Raw genomic sequence first — 15,093 nt, 5'->3', positions numbered from 1 at the left:
AAGAGGCTTCAGAGAAAGCAATGTTTGCCTCCCACGGACAGTGACTATATTGATGGTGATGAATTGGAATTGGTTAATGAGTTCGTATATTTGCGATCTCTAGTCACCGCCGACAATAATACTAGTAAGAAAATCCAACGAGGCATTCAAGCTAGAAATCGAGCCTACTTTTCCTTCCGCAAGACGCTTCGATCAAGGAGCATACGCCGCCGCACAATGCTGACGATGTACAAAATGCTAATCAAACTGGTATAGTCCTCTACGGACTTGAGACAGTAACTTTGCTTACAAAAAACATGCGTGCACTTGCCGTATTTAAACGAAAGGTGTTGTGGACTATTTTTAGCGGAGTACAAACGGAAAGCGGCCCAACAAACACCGAAGCTGAATTAAATTGCTACTGATTTGGTTACAGCTGATTTAACCCTGAATACAGGTGGTAGGCGCTGAATAAATTTAAGCAAAGGTCTCTGTATTCTATAGGTGTTTAAGCAGCCAACGAATGCGCTGTAAATCAGCTGCTTCACATAATAGTGTCACAAGCAGATTAGGCCGCCTAAGGCGCATTTTCAACCTCTCCACAGCCCATCAATATTCTCAATAATTGTGCTATACTAGCTGAATAAACGATTTGTCATCTTAATAAAAAAGCTCTTCCAAGAGATTTTTGCTCTGATGAAACATTTTAGCAGTCATTATTATTCAGCCATAGCTGGATATGCATCGAATAAAATTTACGTAAACAATTCTACAATACTTATTCAGCCGTAATTGTAGAACTTATTAATGGTTATTTAAAAACGCACAAAAGCCTTTATTAAGCTACATTGCGAGCTTGATAAAATCACCAGATTTTGATGTTTAAGAGCTGAAAAAAGGTTTTTATTTCTAAAACTAAACCATAGTTTAGTCACAGGATGAATAAATTCAGTTATAAAAGCGTTTGATCAGCCTGAAATTGTTGCTTGGGTAGCTGCTTTCAAAGCTGGAAGGGAGCTTAATAGAGGCTTTTGCGCGTTTTTAAATAACCAATTTGCGCAATGCTGTCAATTCTATTTTTAGAACGAGAAATAGTTTTGCAATGCTTTTTCAGTCGCTTAATCAATGTCTCATCAACCTTTATGCAGCCAAAAATTAATCTATTTTTAAATTGAAAGAAGTGGAAGGTTGCATCAGAGACCCTACCGCCTGTTGACGTAGGATCACATAAAGCTATTATAAATGTTTAAAAATCTAATTTTATTACGTTCTTAGGATGCACTTTATGATACGAAAAATAAATTACTACATAACGAAAAGTGGATACGTTTTGTAAGCTCATAACTCAGTTGTTACGTTGTTATGTAAGTGTGAAATAAGAGTCGTATAGACGTTGTGCAAACGTATCAGCAGCATTTCCGAGAGCAAGTGTTATGAAAGAGTGGAATAAGAGTGGAATGAATGTTACGCAAACGTTGCTAAGAGGAATTATGGAGTAAGAGTTGAATAATCGTCGTACAAACGTATCAGCAGCACCACTAAGAGCAAGTGTGGAATAAAAGGTGCTTGATGGTAAACAATAACACAAATAACTTGAATGACACTTTATATTTTACACTTTATACTTTAAATGTACAATAGGCCCATTCTAACCTCATTCGCTCATCAGTCTTATTTTCGTCACCGTCACCTGACTCTGGTCCTGCTCGTCGCCGGTACCGTTTTTCAGCTGATCTTCGCTCACCTCAGTGCTGTCCGCTGGCGGTTTGAGTGCTTGAGCAATACCTTCAGATTGTCCACCTCGTTGACCTAATCAAAATCATCATAATCGCCTCAATATTCCGCATCGTTGAACAGCTGAGATGTAGAGTAGCTAGAAGATGTCTTGGGTTCTGATTGCCGATAGTCACACCATGCACTGTGTTCTGAGTTTTTCTGCATGAAGTCCTTCTCTGCCTCCTGGCCCGGTTCAGTGATTACGTTGTAGGAAATGTGCTTGCTGTCGACATTCCTCTGATATTCAATCTGATAACCATTTTTAGGAAATTTTCCACTGGTACTACTGGTCGAACCAACTAACTGCTCTCGCTTGACTTGTTTCTTTTTTTACTTAGTGCTGATTGCTCTTCTTTTTCGCACACGACGGATCACAGTTTCACAGTTTTCGGCAGCAGAGAAAAATAATATTCCACACACTACGATGTCACTTATTTCTGCTACGGCTACTATTTCTTCACTTCTTCCAACATAAAAAAATATGGGCAAAGTAGCAAGCAGAATTAAAAAAAACTACTTTACTACCACAACAATTATCAATGAACAATGATTAGATGTGATAATGCGAAATACATTACTTTCGTACAAATGGTTTATTGAATGCTTAACATGTGCTGAATAAATGTTTCTGAAGTAATCTTGTACAGCAGATGCCTAGCATGGTTTGAGAAACTACTCTTCAGCGCTTAAATATATTTTAGCCGAGGTTTGTTCCACGCTTGACAAACTTAAACTTGTAAAACTACATCGGCTAAAAACTCGGCGCCTATCATATGTCAGATTATCTCAGATGTGTTCGTCGACGGGTTCCAACTGACAGGATGTATGTTCGAATACAGGTGAGTGAAAAAAGTATAATGGCGGGCTTGATGAATTTTGAGTCAACCAATGATTTCCTACTACGTCTATTATTAAATTATAATAATACGAATATTAAAGTGGACATAATTATCTTGCATATACGAATTCAAGTTATTCGAAATTAAAAATATGGCATACGACGTTTATTCGCGTATGACGCGTTCCATTTTTTTTAATTTAAAAATAGATTATTTTTTGGCTGCATAAAGGTTGATGAGACGTTGATTAAGCGACTAAAAAGCATTGCAAAACTATTTCTCGTTCTAAAAATAGAATTGATAGCATTGCGCAACTTGGTTATTTAAAAACGCGCTAAAGCCTCTATTAAGCTCCATTGCAGCTTAATTTCAGGCTGATCAAACGTTTTTAGCTGAGTTTATTCAACCTGTGGCTGAACTATGGTTTAGTTTTAGAAATAAAAACCTTTTTTCAGCTCTTAAACATCAAAGTCAAGCTTAGGGTTTGCTAGTAGCTGTTTTGAAGCTGTAATGTAGCTTAATAGAGGCTTTTGCGCGTTTTTAAATAACCAATTTGCGCAAAGCTGGAAACAAGGCGCACAGAGGCGATATAAGAGCTTAACAAGTGTTTTTCTGCTTCAAATCAAATAGGTTGTATAAGTTTTCCAATTTCGGCTGAATAAGTATAGTAGAATTGTTTACATAAATTTTATTCGATGCATATTCAGCAATGGCTGAATAATTATGGCTGCTAAAATGCTTAATCAGCACATAAATGTTTCTTGGGGGAGAATGGCGGAGGCGTATGAATCATGAGCTACAGGCACTGCTTGGAGATATTCCCATCGTACATCTGGCAAAAGTTGGGAGACTACGGAGGGCCGGCCACGTCGCAAGGATGCCGGACAACTGTGCAGTAAAATCCGTTCTCTTCAAGAACCCCACCGGCACCAGGAATAGTGGGGCCCAACGTGCTAGATGGCTCGACAAAGTTGAAGCCGACTTGCGTGTGTCGAGACGCGCAACGAATAGGCGACGAGTAACCCAGGACCGAGTCAATGGAGAGGAATTATTGAAAACGCAAGAGCCACCCTCACTCTTGGCTGGTAAAGGATGATGATGATCCAGCCATTTAGCAACCACAATGTTTACTCTGCCTATATTCAATCAGCTGTTATTACAATCGCGATTTCAATCTCTAGAAAACAAAAACTATCACTCCCCCGAAATTTCTATAGAATATAGCCATTTCCGATTTCAATTGTATATCCTAAAGGCATCCCAAAACAACTCATAAGCTTAGAAAAATCAAGTTTGCGTCTCGAGCAAACGCGAGTTACGGGTAAAATCAATTGCTGATAAAATCACTACGTTCAGATTAAAAACTTAATAACTTTGCTTGACAATGAGAATACATTTTAATCTGTATATGTCGGTTTACTTTAGCGGTTTAATTTATGTATATTATAGTTTGTTGGTAAAAGATCGATGAATCAGTCAAAAAACAAAAAACTTACAACATCCGCTGTCCTCTAGGCAGCAGGCTGTTGAACCTGTACTTTGCCAATTTCAGTTTTGAACTTTGCTATCGTTTCCCGAGCTAACTTTAGCTTATCCTTGAGTAGGGCAATTTCTGACTTCACCTTTCCTTTTGTCTCGATTATAGTCTCCAATGATTGAACCTTCTTTTCCTCAACTAAAATAAAGATCACTGTGAGAATAAACATTTATACAACAGCTAAGTAGTAATCTTACAATCAGTGTCATGTTTCCAGGATCCACTTGTCACAGGCTGAACATTAGTTAGCAACTGCTGCATGAGCTGTGTTGGTTCTTGGAAAACAATCTCCTCGTACTGCTCCGAAACTAGACCCTTTTTACCCTCTAATTGGCTGGAGACTTCACCATCCAAGATCGGAGACTGGAATAGCTTCAGGATGTGATACATCGTAACCGGTCGCTCCGTAGGATCATGAAAGTGGATTTTGATCACAATCTCGAACTCTCCCCAACCGGTTTCGGTGACTTCGAATGGAGGTTTCGTTACAACCCGATTTGGATTAACATAGCTCTCGTGCAGCTTGAAGTGAATCTTTTTCACATAGGTAGACATGTCCTCGTTGCGGTAGGGTTTTACGTACACCGTCCACTGGTGAGTGTGGCCATCCTCTTCGCGCTTCTTGCCAAACGAACGAGCGATGTTGCCGTACACCAAGGGTTTAACAATCGTAAGTCCCTGAAGAAAGAGTGGTTTGTTTTGCTTGAACTATTGAATAAACAATAATTAGAATGTAACATACCTTTACTCGGCCCCCTGAGTCAGGACCAAAATCAGTTGAAATATTCATTGTGAGGACCACAAAAACTAATAAATAATCAAGCACATCTATGTATTATTTAAAAGACTAAATTTCCGTACGTTTCCTACAACTCTTATTAAAACTCAAAATAAAAAATGCTGCTTTTCAACCTTTCCTGCGCTGAACTATCAAATCAACAAATTAGATTTGTTTATGTTGCCGATTAAGTTAGGGATGTACAATCGATTTACCCGGCGTTAGATCGATTATTGTATCTAATCGATCTTTCGATATTAAAACAAGAACAAGAATACCTACTATTTTATAAAAAAAAACAGGATTGCGATGTACTCTTCAATCACTTAACTTTCGTTAAAAGAATGTTTGTTTTTTGAATAATACTCAAACTAATTGCTTTATAACAAAATACATAAAATTTCCTTTATGCCGAATTCAACCAATAATCGATTCTTTTATTTTCAAACTGGCAGCTGTTGTGGCTGCGTAACTGGCTGCAGCTAGAACCGCTAGATATTCACCACTGCTTCCTCCCACCACCCACAAGCCAGAACCACGTTCGTGTTTCAATTAATAATAACTATTTCACCGGCGTCAGAAAACAACTTATTTTAAGAAATGTTGCGATCCCGTCCGTTCACATTATGTTTCATAAGATACAAACACAGTAAGACGCACTGGGTAAATATAAAAGTTAGCAAACTTTGGAAAAATTCGCCTTAAAGTAAATTTATTATTCAAGTCTCAAGTTCGAAAGAAACAATTCAACAAGGATCGAGCGCTGGAGAATTTCGATGATTTCTACGGTCAAGTTTACGGTAATCGATGGAAAAGCATTCGCGTGGCTTTGCTCAGCGAGCATAAATATATGGCGATGGTTAACCAGTTTGGCGATACCGAACGGACGATTGATTTTCTACAATCAGATGGCGCAATAAACGTAAGGGATATTTACGGCGCCAAGAAGCAATTCCTGATCGATGAGAACAGCGACATGTTTGTCGGTAACAAGATTTTCAAGGTAGACCACCAAATAGAAGGATTTGCCGAGAAACAGCAACAACAAGAGATGAATCGATTGTACAAAGAGAATGCGCCGGACTTATCTAATACCGCGGATCCTGAAACGCCTTCATCTATGGTTGATTACAAAAAATCTTTAAGCCAAACCATGCAGGACAACACCGAAATAGACTTCCAACGACTAATTGACCCAGATTTAGGGACAGCTGGTTTACATGAATTTATTCCAGCAACCAAACTGAAAGGCATGGAGGATTTCATACCTGAATCGGATCACTACAAATATTACAGCAACAGTTCAGATTTTCCTATTGCCATCGAAATGGAAAATAATTTCGAAATTCCGGAGTATCTGAACATTTTTACATACGAGCGGGGTAACGTTTCAGAATTCAGATCACCGCGGAAATCTTCCACTGGTGTTCTCTCACATTTTCTAATGGATGGTGCTTCTATTCTACCTGCCTTGGCGTTAGATGTTCAACCAGGGGATCGAGTGCTGGATGCGTGTGCCGCCCCCGGTGGTAAATCGCTTCTACTTCTACAGACGCTTCGTCCCGGAACGCTCGTATGTAACGATGTACAAGAAAGTCGCGTTAATCGAATTAAAAAGCTAATGAACAGTTACATTTATAATTTTGGAGACAGCTGTAAAAAGGAGCGCTGCTTCGTTATACAGTCTGATGCCCGTGATCTAGAAGACTACGAAATGTACGATCGGATATTGGTAGATGTTCCCTGCACAACTGATCGACATTCGGTGATGGAAAACGACAATAACATCTTCAAGGCAACAAGAGTAAAGGAGCGTCTTAGGCTTCCGGAACTACAGGCAGGGATTCTAGCGAACTGTCTGAAGTTATTGCGACCTGGAGGATCGTTAGTGTATTCTACTTGCAGTTTAAGCCCGGTGCAGAATGACGGCGTCGTTCATATGGCATTAAGCAACGTATATAGCGACATAGGTTTAACGGTCACAGTTAGGTAAGCTTAAACCAGATAAATTCGAAATAATTCATTAAAGCAGGTTGAGTGTTGACATTACAAGTTTCATATCTTAACGTAACAAATAAGCTTAAAAACCATTCTGTATTGTTAATTATTTATCTTACAGGGATCTCAGCTTAGTTATGCGACCCTTTTCTGACGTCTTTAAATTCGCCCCGCCAAACACCCTAAAGTACGGACAATTGGTGCTACCGTTCCTGCCGACAAACTTTGGACCAATGTATTTTTGTAAATTAGTGCGAAACAGTTAGAATGTGAACCTTATTATATTTTAAATATTGTAATATAAACGAAAGTTCTACGTTTTCATTTTCTTTTTCTTCGGCTTGGTTGCTATCGGTGCTGGTGCCTTGAAAACGGTGCTGTAAAAGAAAAGCAATCAACATTAGAAAGAAACATCCTCCTTATTGCTCCCTAAAACACTTACTGGCAAGTTGTGCAAATTGGGCTAAATTTGCAAAATATCGATAGACACACAGAGCACACGTAACCAATGTCAATCAGCTCACGGTGGCAGAAACACGCCGCCCGGTAGTCTATTTTCACCGGAGGTGGAAGCACCAATTTGCAGCGCATTTGCGGATCGGGTAGAAAAACCCACTGTAAGTACAGAAACACATTTAATTTTTTTAAAAGAGAAAGCAAACCAAATCTATGTTACCAGTAAATACTGTAGGAATCCATCCAGCTGGGGCAGTTTCAAATATTGACCTCCGGTAATGTCGCATCCTTGCTGTAGCAAACTTAATGGTTTATCCAAGGCACAAACGTCCAGCGTTACGCCTTGCTTCTGAGCAGTGAAAAACACGTTCATATAGGTCATGTACTGAGAAGCACACTCGTTGCTGCCGGTTACTACCAAAATGCGCGCATTGATTTTCACGCCAGCCGGTTTATTTCGAATGACCTAAAATAAGAGTTGCTCTGAATTACAATTTAAACGCACATAGGCAATTGAAATCAAACAAGTTACCCTTGCTATATAACATAATGCCATGGCCATACTGCCCGCCAGAAGAGATTCTGCCGGAGTGGTTAATCGCGGGGCTTCGTTGATTACTCTGGCCAGCTTTTGTTTGATTGTCTTTTCTACCAACGTAAAAACTTCGAACTGACCATCAACCTGCCGGATTTCCAGTGGTTTTCCCGGAGTGGGATAAAGAAATTCCCTGAAAATAGTTCAAACATGTATTATCGAAGCATATTACAGACTAGATTGTTCTTACGTGGCGTGATGGTGGCAAGCAAGAACTGCCAATTTGTTCTGGGCCTTCTGCATTAAATGTGCGTTTGCAAAAGCGACAATCGAGTCCAAACATTGTGTCAGGTGGTGCGGATTAGTACGTATTATTTGTTGTGATGGATTTGTGTCCAGTACGACGACCAGTAAACTGGCGTCTTTATTTTCTAAATAAATATCACATTTTGATGAATTGGCTATTTTATCCACGGCAAAACTTACCTTCCATCGTTCCGGTATTCCTGATGGCCTGATTTGTTTTGATTTAATATTTTTTTTAGAAGAGTTGTCAGATATATTCACCACAAATAAAATCTGGCTTCGTGCGTTGGCAAGATGGGAAAATAACTTGCAGAAAATAGGGGAAAATAATGGCTGCATCCTGCTAACGAAGGCGAAAACGGCGAAAACTACCCCATCGACAGGCTAGGGTGACTATCCAGCTTTCCACGAGCGATAATGGCGGATATTGGGCACAAGTGGGCACAATCTTTTGACATTCAGGCAGGCATCCATATAGCGCCATTTTGAAAACGGCCCAAACACCTGTCATTGCATATTTTTTTAAAAATTTTAAATTTTAAAATTGTAACACCAACAAAAAAAGCAAAAAACCAACAACAACAAAAAAAATGCATGCACCCCTCATGAAAGCTTGCCCTTCAGCACCTTCACTTTCACTTTCACACACTTTCAGAATCACTTTCACTAGTTGTGCCGAGGATGTGGCCCAACCAGCGAAATGCGACTGTAATCGCTATTTTTCGGCAAGCTTACATATCCAATCCTTCAGCATGAGCTGATGTTCACCAAAATGAGGCAAACATCGTGTACAGTCAACCCCCGCTAATATGAAAAACACCTCGTTCAGATCAGGCGAATTCATTTTTAATCTGAATATTTGGTAACTCTATTCACTTTCACATACGCGCGAGGCGCGGTCTTGTTGTTTTGATTTGACGAAAACAAACGTTTTGAAAATATGTCGAATATGCTCGAATTCTGAACATCCAGATTGTAGAAGTGGGAATTGGCTCGACAGTATCAACTAAAATAATCTATTTTGAGTGCTGGAGAGAAATAAGTTGCATATGAGCAATATTGCCAAAGCTGCTGAGCAAGAGGAAACGTATTAAGTTTTTTTTTTACTTTTTTTCAATTTGCCCGGTCAACTTAACCGTCAATTGTGTATAACGCTTGATCAGTTTTTAATGTGAACGCATTCATACCAACGGGGTTCAGATTAAAAATGTTCAGATTAAGGAAGATCATTCCAGCGGGGGTACACGGTACACACAAAAGTTTCGCTTGTGTCCGACGTCGTGCGACGAATTTTTACGGGGGGGTTATAAAATCAAAGCTTAACGATATTGACGTTAGTCGATAACTATACTATCGATAACTTTCTCATCCCTACCCGCGAATTGTCACGTTCGTCATATGCTTGCTAAGTGGTCATGTTCAATCCTGTTTCCTTTGAAGGTACAATACAAAGTCAAAGTGTATATTAAATGTGTTTAATTAGCTAAAATGGATTTTATAAGTGCTTCATGTTTGTCGGATTCAATCAGTGAATCCAGTGTGTCGCCAGAAGCGGCAAAACGAACCGCGTTAGCCACTAGACAGTTGGAGAAATGCATAAATGACGAGGGCGTAACGCCACTTGCTGGTCCAAGTCGGCAAAGGATTCACAAGTCAGGTAAAACGTTCTTTAGTCCTTGAAGACTGCGGTGATTCGTAGGTTCCGTTCGTTAATAGACATTAACATTTTACAATTCGATAGATATGCGCCGTAAACAAAAAGCTAAACGGTATCAGAAGGATGTCAAAAGACCCCACCGCAGCAAAGCTACGCGAGTTCTGTCTGAGACACAGAGTGAAAGCGACTCGGCTGACGAAAGCGAAACACTAACCAGCGAACTGCCCCAGATGATCCAAGAGATGCGCAAAGTATGTCAGCATCTCACCAACTTTTGTTCTGTTTTGGAAAGCTCGATGAACAAACCCAAACGACAAAAGACGATGCTGAAACAATCAAAAAAGAATTTGGAGAAGATTAAAGAAACAGTGAGTGTGACCCCTATTCTATTAACCTTTGTCAAGATGGAATCATATTCTATTTTTAGGTCAGCAAAATACCTCTTCCAAATTTATCGTTGTCATCTAAACGGTCATCTAGTTCACCGATATTAGATGACACGTCCGAAGAATTTGAAGAAAATACAAGCAGCGTGGATTATAGCGGTCCAAGTTGCGGTTCCCCTCTTCTAGATTCCATAAAGGATGAATTTGAAGTTGAAGATTCTGTTATTGAAGATAATATTTTCGAAATTTTCAAAGATGGTCAGCTAGATCTGGATGCCGTTCCATCTAGTGCCTCTTCTATATTGAAAAGCTTGTCTGCTTTGGAAGAGTTGGATTTGGATGATTTCGAAGAGCCAAAATGTGAACCACAGGATAATTCAGATGATGATGTTATATTTGTCAGTGAAACCATTCCACGGAAAGGGTTGCGATCTGCTGTTGTAATCAAGGTTGATCCCGACAACATGGAAAAACAGAAAAAAATTACAGATAACTTGCTAGTCCCGCAAAAAGATGCTAATGAACAGCATTCTAGTGTTTCTGCATCTAACAGGACCAGACGAAAGCGTACCAGCCAATTACAGTTGACTGATTTTTTTGAACACCGTTCAAAGCAGCAGCCACGTTCAAGGGACACCGAGCAGGCGGCCCCCATCCCGACTCGAACAACGTTGGATGAGGATACGCGTTTCCAGGTGGTGCATACAGCCCGAGAATCCCGTGCCAAGGTTGCGCCTGTACCTAAACCCAGCTCAGAACATATACCGATCGCGAAAAGCAACGATAGGTTGATGATGAAGAGGGATATCGAGCAGCGTCTTCGAGTAAACGACCTTTCATCGGTGACACAACGTGCGATTCGAGAAGAGAATTCTCGGGTTCGACAAGTTTTCCGAAACAATGAATTATTGCAACGACAGTTGGCTGGTAATACAGATTCTGCTAATCAACTGATATTGGATCATGACCAAAAAGAAAATATATTTATATGCGTTCATCCGCGTCTGGTGGATAAAATGAAGGATCATCAGCGAGAAGGAGTGAAATTCATGTATGACTGTTGCTACGGAAGTATATCTGACGCCAAGGCTTCCAAGTGTTCCGGCTGCATCCTAGCGCACTGCATGGGATTGGGAAAAACGTTCCAGGTGATTACTTTAGTTCACACAGCAATAAACTGCCCACGGTTAAAAACCAAGCGAGTGATCGTGGTTTGTCCCAAGAGTACAGTGATGAATTGGGTCCACGAAATACAGCACTGGTTAAGCAATATCGACAGTAACGTAAAACTGCGATCATTTTTTCTACCGGATGCTGCGTAAGTTTTTAAGTATTTTGTAATGTATTCTTCTTAACAATTGTTTTTCTTATAGAAACATCTACAAAAAATTGGAAATTCTTCGAGACTTCTATAAGCTTGTAGGAAACGATGCCAACTGTTTAATAATTGGGTATGAAGCATATCGATCTTTAGTATTTTTCGATGCTTCTAACAAGCACGGCAAACAACACTCAGAAGCTGTGCGAACGGAGGTTCGAAAATATCTGGTTAATCCAGGTGCTGATTTGATTGTCCTTGACGAAGGGCACGTAATAAAAAATCCGAAATCGCAAATAAATTTGGCTGTATCCGAAGTAGCTACCAGGCGAAGAATTATTCTAACTGGAACACCAATTCAAAATAACCTGAGCGAATATTTTTGTATGGTGAGTTTCGTGAAACCTGCTTTTTTGGGCAACGAGAAAGAATTCAACGAGCAGTTTGCCAAGCCGATCAGAGATGGACAGCATAAAGATTCGAACGTTGCAGATATTCGAATCATGAAAATGAAATCGTTTATACTACATAAACGTATGTCCAATTTTGTGCAACGAAAAGGACTTTCGGTACTGCAAGATTCGTTGCCCCAAAAGTACGAATATGTGCTGTATATTCCGCTAACCGAGGTGCAGGAGAAACTGTATGAGCAGTACCTAAAAAGAAATCCGTTCCGGAAAGATGTTGGAGGTGGCTGCCTTCTGGAGGATTACTCTTTTCTGCGAAAAATTTGGACACATCCGACTGCATTGCAGCAAGCTTTGGAAACTGCTGAGAAGGTAAGGTTTTTCTTAATTTTGATTACCCTTTGAAAAGTATTATTAGACAAAAAATCAAACTTACAGAAAAAACCCGACGACGTTGATAACGCTCGTTCAATTACTAATGTTTGGTGGAAGCAAATTATTAGCGAGGATGACTTGAAGTCGCTTATTCCCAGCAATAAGCTGCTGCTTTTGTTTGAAATTCTTAAACAATGTCAAGAGCGTGGCGAGAAGTGCCTTATTTTTTCCGGTTATGTAATGGTTCTAAATACGGTTGAACACTTCATGAAAATGATTGACAAGCAAAGTGGCAATCCCAAGGCTCGAGCGTACGGTTTCTCGCGTTTTCGAGGTCCGTGGCGTTCAGGTATTGATTACTATCGGATCGACGGGGCCTCGTCTTTAGCAAATCGGCAGGATATGATAACAAAGTTTAATGACCCACAAAATCATGTAACTCGCGCTTTTCTGATCTCCACTAAAGCGGGAGGCCTTGGCATTAACCTAGTTGGGGCGAACCGAGTGATTATTCTTGATACATCGTGGAATCCGGCTGTTGATCAGCAAGGAATACATCGAGTTTATCGATTGGGGCAGGAAAAGACCTGCTACATATATCGTTTGTTGGCTTTTGTAGGTATTTAATCTAAATTTAGAAAATATGTTTTATTTGAATTGTTTTATAGCATACGATGGAAGAAAAAGTTTACTCACGAGCTGTTACGAAACAGGCTATGAGCCATCGCGTAGCGGACAAGAAACAAGTAGATCGAAAATATAATATGGCGGAACTGGAGGAGCTGTATCATTTCGAGCGTGTTAACAAAATCGATCGGCCTACTCTAGCACCAGCAGAAGACGATCTGCTATCGACACTGCTATTGAAACATGATGAGCTGATTTACAAATACCACACGCACGAACGAATGCTAGATAACACAACCGAACAGGATTTAACAGACCTGGAGAAAGAAGTCGCGTGGGAGGAGTTTAAGAAAAAAGGTCAAATAGTAGACTGTCTAGACGTGGATGGAGCAAAAGATGCTGGTGATTTATCACGGACTTCAACCGATGTTGTTGATTCTAACAACAACGTAACCTCATCAGCTATTGGTAACACCGAAGAGCAGAGTATTGTCAATCAATTCAACGCAACTCTAAGTCATGGAATATATTCCGATGAAAACAACGAAGTTTCAAACCATTTGCTATCAATGCGCTCAGGTGAAACCTCAGACATCAATGGCACGTTTGCGTGTTCTGAAACTGAATCAAGCAGCATTTCAACCATGCCGATTATTATGGGTTTACCGTTTTCCTTGTCAAATACAAGCACTCCACGTTTTAAATATAAAAGAATGCCGCAACCTACTGTCCTATTGAAAAAACTTGATGTGAGTTTTTGCTTATTTTACACATGTCGCGTTACCTGATCCCTATTATCTATTTCAGATAACTTTAGCTGCCAGTTCCCTGGGAATTGAAGACAGGTAAGTCATCGTCTGAACTAACTTTTTCTTTTGAAAAATTATTGTTATGGGTTACCAAGTTGATTGGCGTTGTTTTCACAGTGAGTGACTGTGAAATTGAATTGAATTTGAATTTTCTTACTATATACCTAAAAATCATGCACCAAGTTCTAATTTTCGCTTCAATTGAAGTTTACAAGGCAGTTTCCGTAGCTGCAGTCGATGTTTAGCTGGCACTGGTAACTGGAAGGCAAACCATATACTGAACAACCAGAGAATTGTGTCGAGCACAATTCTGTGATTATGCGACTTCTAATGTTTAACAGACAGCGATGTTTATTAGTTAAAAAAGTCAACAGATTTCTTTATCCCACTTATTAACTAAAAACTGCTAGCTAGTATTCTAAAGTGCGTTATCAGCACGTTCGAGTTAGTCGGGTTTATTGGAAAGTTTGCTAATTTGCTACATAGTAGAACAGCTCGGCATCATGAACTGTTATTAGAACGCCGCCGCCCGTTAATTCGCGACTGTTATGCACACTCTGTTTACAGTGAAAGATTCCGTAGTTCGGCCAACACATTTGAATGGAGGAGGTTCGTCAAGCCAGGTTTCTACCAAAACGATTATTTCGTATGGACTATCGACACACGTTAGCAGAGTGTCCTGGGCGCTTGCGTTCATTCCACCTACATTCTGGTAGTACACGTGTATGTTGTGCTGCGACAAATCAACAGTGGTTTGAAGGGGCCTCTCACAACACCCCCATGCAGGTCCGTGGAGGCTGTTGATAACAAGAATGGCTTAATTGCAGGCATATTATCTTCCAAAGATTCAGTGGTTGTTGGCCTGAAAGCATGGCACGCATCAGCAGAGTGTAGGTAGGGACAAGATTGCTACTTGCCATACGTTAGATTCCGAAAGCCCTGTTTCCCTCATCCATCCGAGCTCGACTTCCAGAAGGGGAGAGGGGTTTCGAAGTGTTAAAGTCATTGCTTTCCAGCATACAGCTCGACGACGGGAGATTGCCAGTCCTACATTCAGAGTCTAAGGTTCTCTGCGACGGTCCCCTATCTCTGTTGGTAGACAGAGGTGCTCGCATGAGTTATATCTATACGTAGAGATGTCGGTAATACTCGAAATACAGATGGTAATTAGTAGTTTTTTTTGCGGTGGAACCTTTACAGTAAAAGGTGCAACAATACTTAGTTCAGCAATATTGTAGATAATAACTAGTTCTACAAATGCTCCATATACAACTTTTTCAAATTCTGTTTGGCTGAGACGGTACTGTCAA

At 40.1% G+C, this 15,093-nt stretch overlaps 3 protein-coding genes across 3 annotated transcripts; 1 reads left to right on the top strand and 2 right to left on the bottom strand.

The window, feature by feature from the left end:
* Positions 1-4,010: 4,010 nt before the first annotated feature.
* On the bottom strand, positions 4,011-5,045 carry LOC128741190 (YEATS domain-containing protein 4). The gene is made up of 3 exons (XM_053836810.1): positions 4,874-5,045; positions 4,329-4,809; positions 4,011-4,269 (listed from the first exon to the last, which is right to left on the bottom strand). Exons 1-3 carry the CDS (start codon positions 4,919-4,921, stop codon positions 4,106-4,108), a joined length of 693 nt encoding a protein of 230 aa, XP_053692785.1. The 5' UTR covers positions 4,922-5,045; the 3' UTR covers positions 4,011-4,105.
* A 429-nt stretch (positions 5,046-5,474) lies between these two features.
* On the top strand, positions 5,475-7,212 carry LOC128741188 (5-methylcytosine rRNA methyltransferase NSUN4). Its single transcript, XM_053836807.1, has 3 exons — positions 5,475-5,572; positions 5,634-6,898; positions 7,029-7,212. The coding sequence occupies exons 1-3, from the start codon at positions 5,510-5,512 to the stop codon at positions 7,171-7,173; spliced, it is 1,473 nt and encodes a 490-aa protein (XP_053692782.1). The 5' UTR covers positions 5,475-5,509; the 3' UTR covers positions 7,174-7,212.
* LOC128741189 (general transcription factor IIH subunit 3) lies at positions 6,889-8,420 on the bottom strand. Its single transcript, XM_053836808.1, has 6 exons — positions 8,385-8,420; positions 8,149-8,329; positions 7,896-8,091; positions 7,584-7,829; positions 7,350-7,522; positions 6,889-7,284 (listed from the first exon to the last, which is right to left on the bottom strand). Exons 1-6 carry the CDS (start codon positions 8,389-8,391, stop codon positions 7,221-7,223), a joined length of 867 nt encoding a protein of 288 aa, XP_053692783.1. The 5' UTR covers positions 8,392-8,420; the 3' UTR covers positions 6,889-7,220.
* Positions 8,421-15,093: the final 6,673 nt, after the last annotated feature.

Source organism: Sabethes cyaneus, chromosome 3, assembly GCF_943734655.1.
Source record: "Sabethes cyaneus chromosome 3, idSabCyanKW18_F2, whole genome shotgun sequence".
Taxonomy (NCBI): domain Eukaryota; kingdom Metazoa; phylum Arthropoda; class Insecta; order Diptera; family Culicidae; genus Sabethes; species Sabethes cyaneus.
Note: the sequence above shows the minus strand (reverse complement) of the source record. Positions and strands in the feature narration are given on the sequence as shown.

Excerpts from the sequence above, each read along its gene's own strand:
- LOC128741190 (XM_053836810.1), bottom strand. The coding sequence starts at position 4,921 with ATGAATATTTCAACTGATTTTGGTCCTGACTCAGGGGGCCGAGTAAAG. Across the intron at positions 4,810-4,873 it reads ACTCAGGGGGCCGAGTAAAG|GGACTTACGATTGTTAAACC; the intron begins GTATGTTACATT and ends CTCTTTCTTCAG. Across the intron at positions 4,270-4,328 it reads CTGGAAACATGACACTGATT|TTGAGGAAAAGAAGGTTCAA; the intron begins GTAAGATTACTA and ends TCTTTATTTTAG.
- LOC128741188 (XM_053836807.1), top strand. The coding sequence starts at position 5,510 with ATGTTGCGATCCCGTCCGTTCACATTATGTTTCATAAGATACAAACAC. Across the intron at positions 5,573-5,633 it reads AACACAGTAAGACGCACTGG|TCTCAAGTTCGAAAGAAACA; the intron begins GTAAATATAAAA and ends TTATTATTCAAG. Across the intron at positions 6,899-7,028 it reads GGTTTAACGGTCACAGTTAG|GGATCTCAGCTTAGTTATGC; the intron begins GTAAGCTTAAAC and ends TTTATCTTACAG.
- LOC128741189 (XM_053836808.1), bottom strand. Across the intron at positions 8,092-8,148 it reads GCTTGCCACCATCACGCCAC|GGAATTTCTTTATCCCACTC; the intron begins GTAAGAACAATC and ends AACTATTTTCAG. Across the intron at positions 7,830-7,895 it reads CATTATGTTATATAGCAAGG|GTCATTCGAAATAAACCGGC; the intron begins GTAACTTGTTTG and ends CTCTTATTTTAG.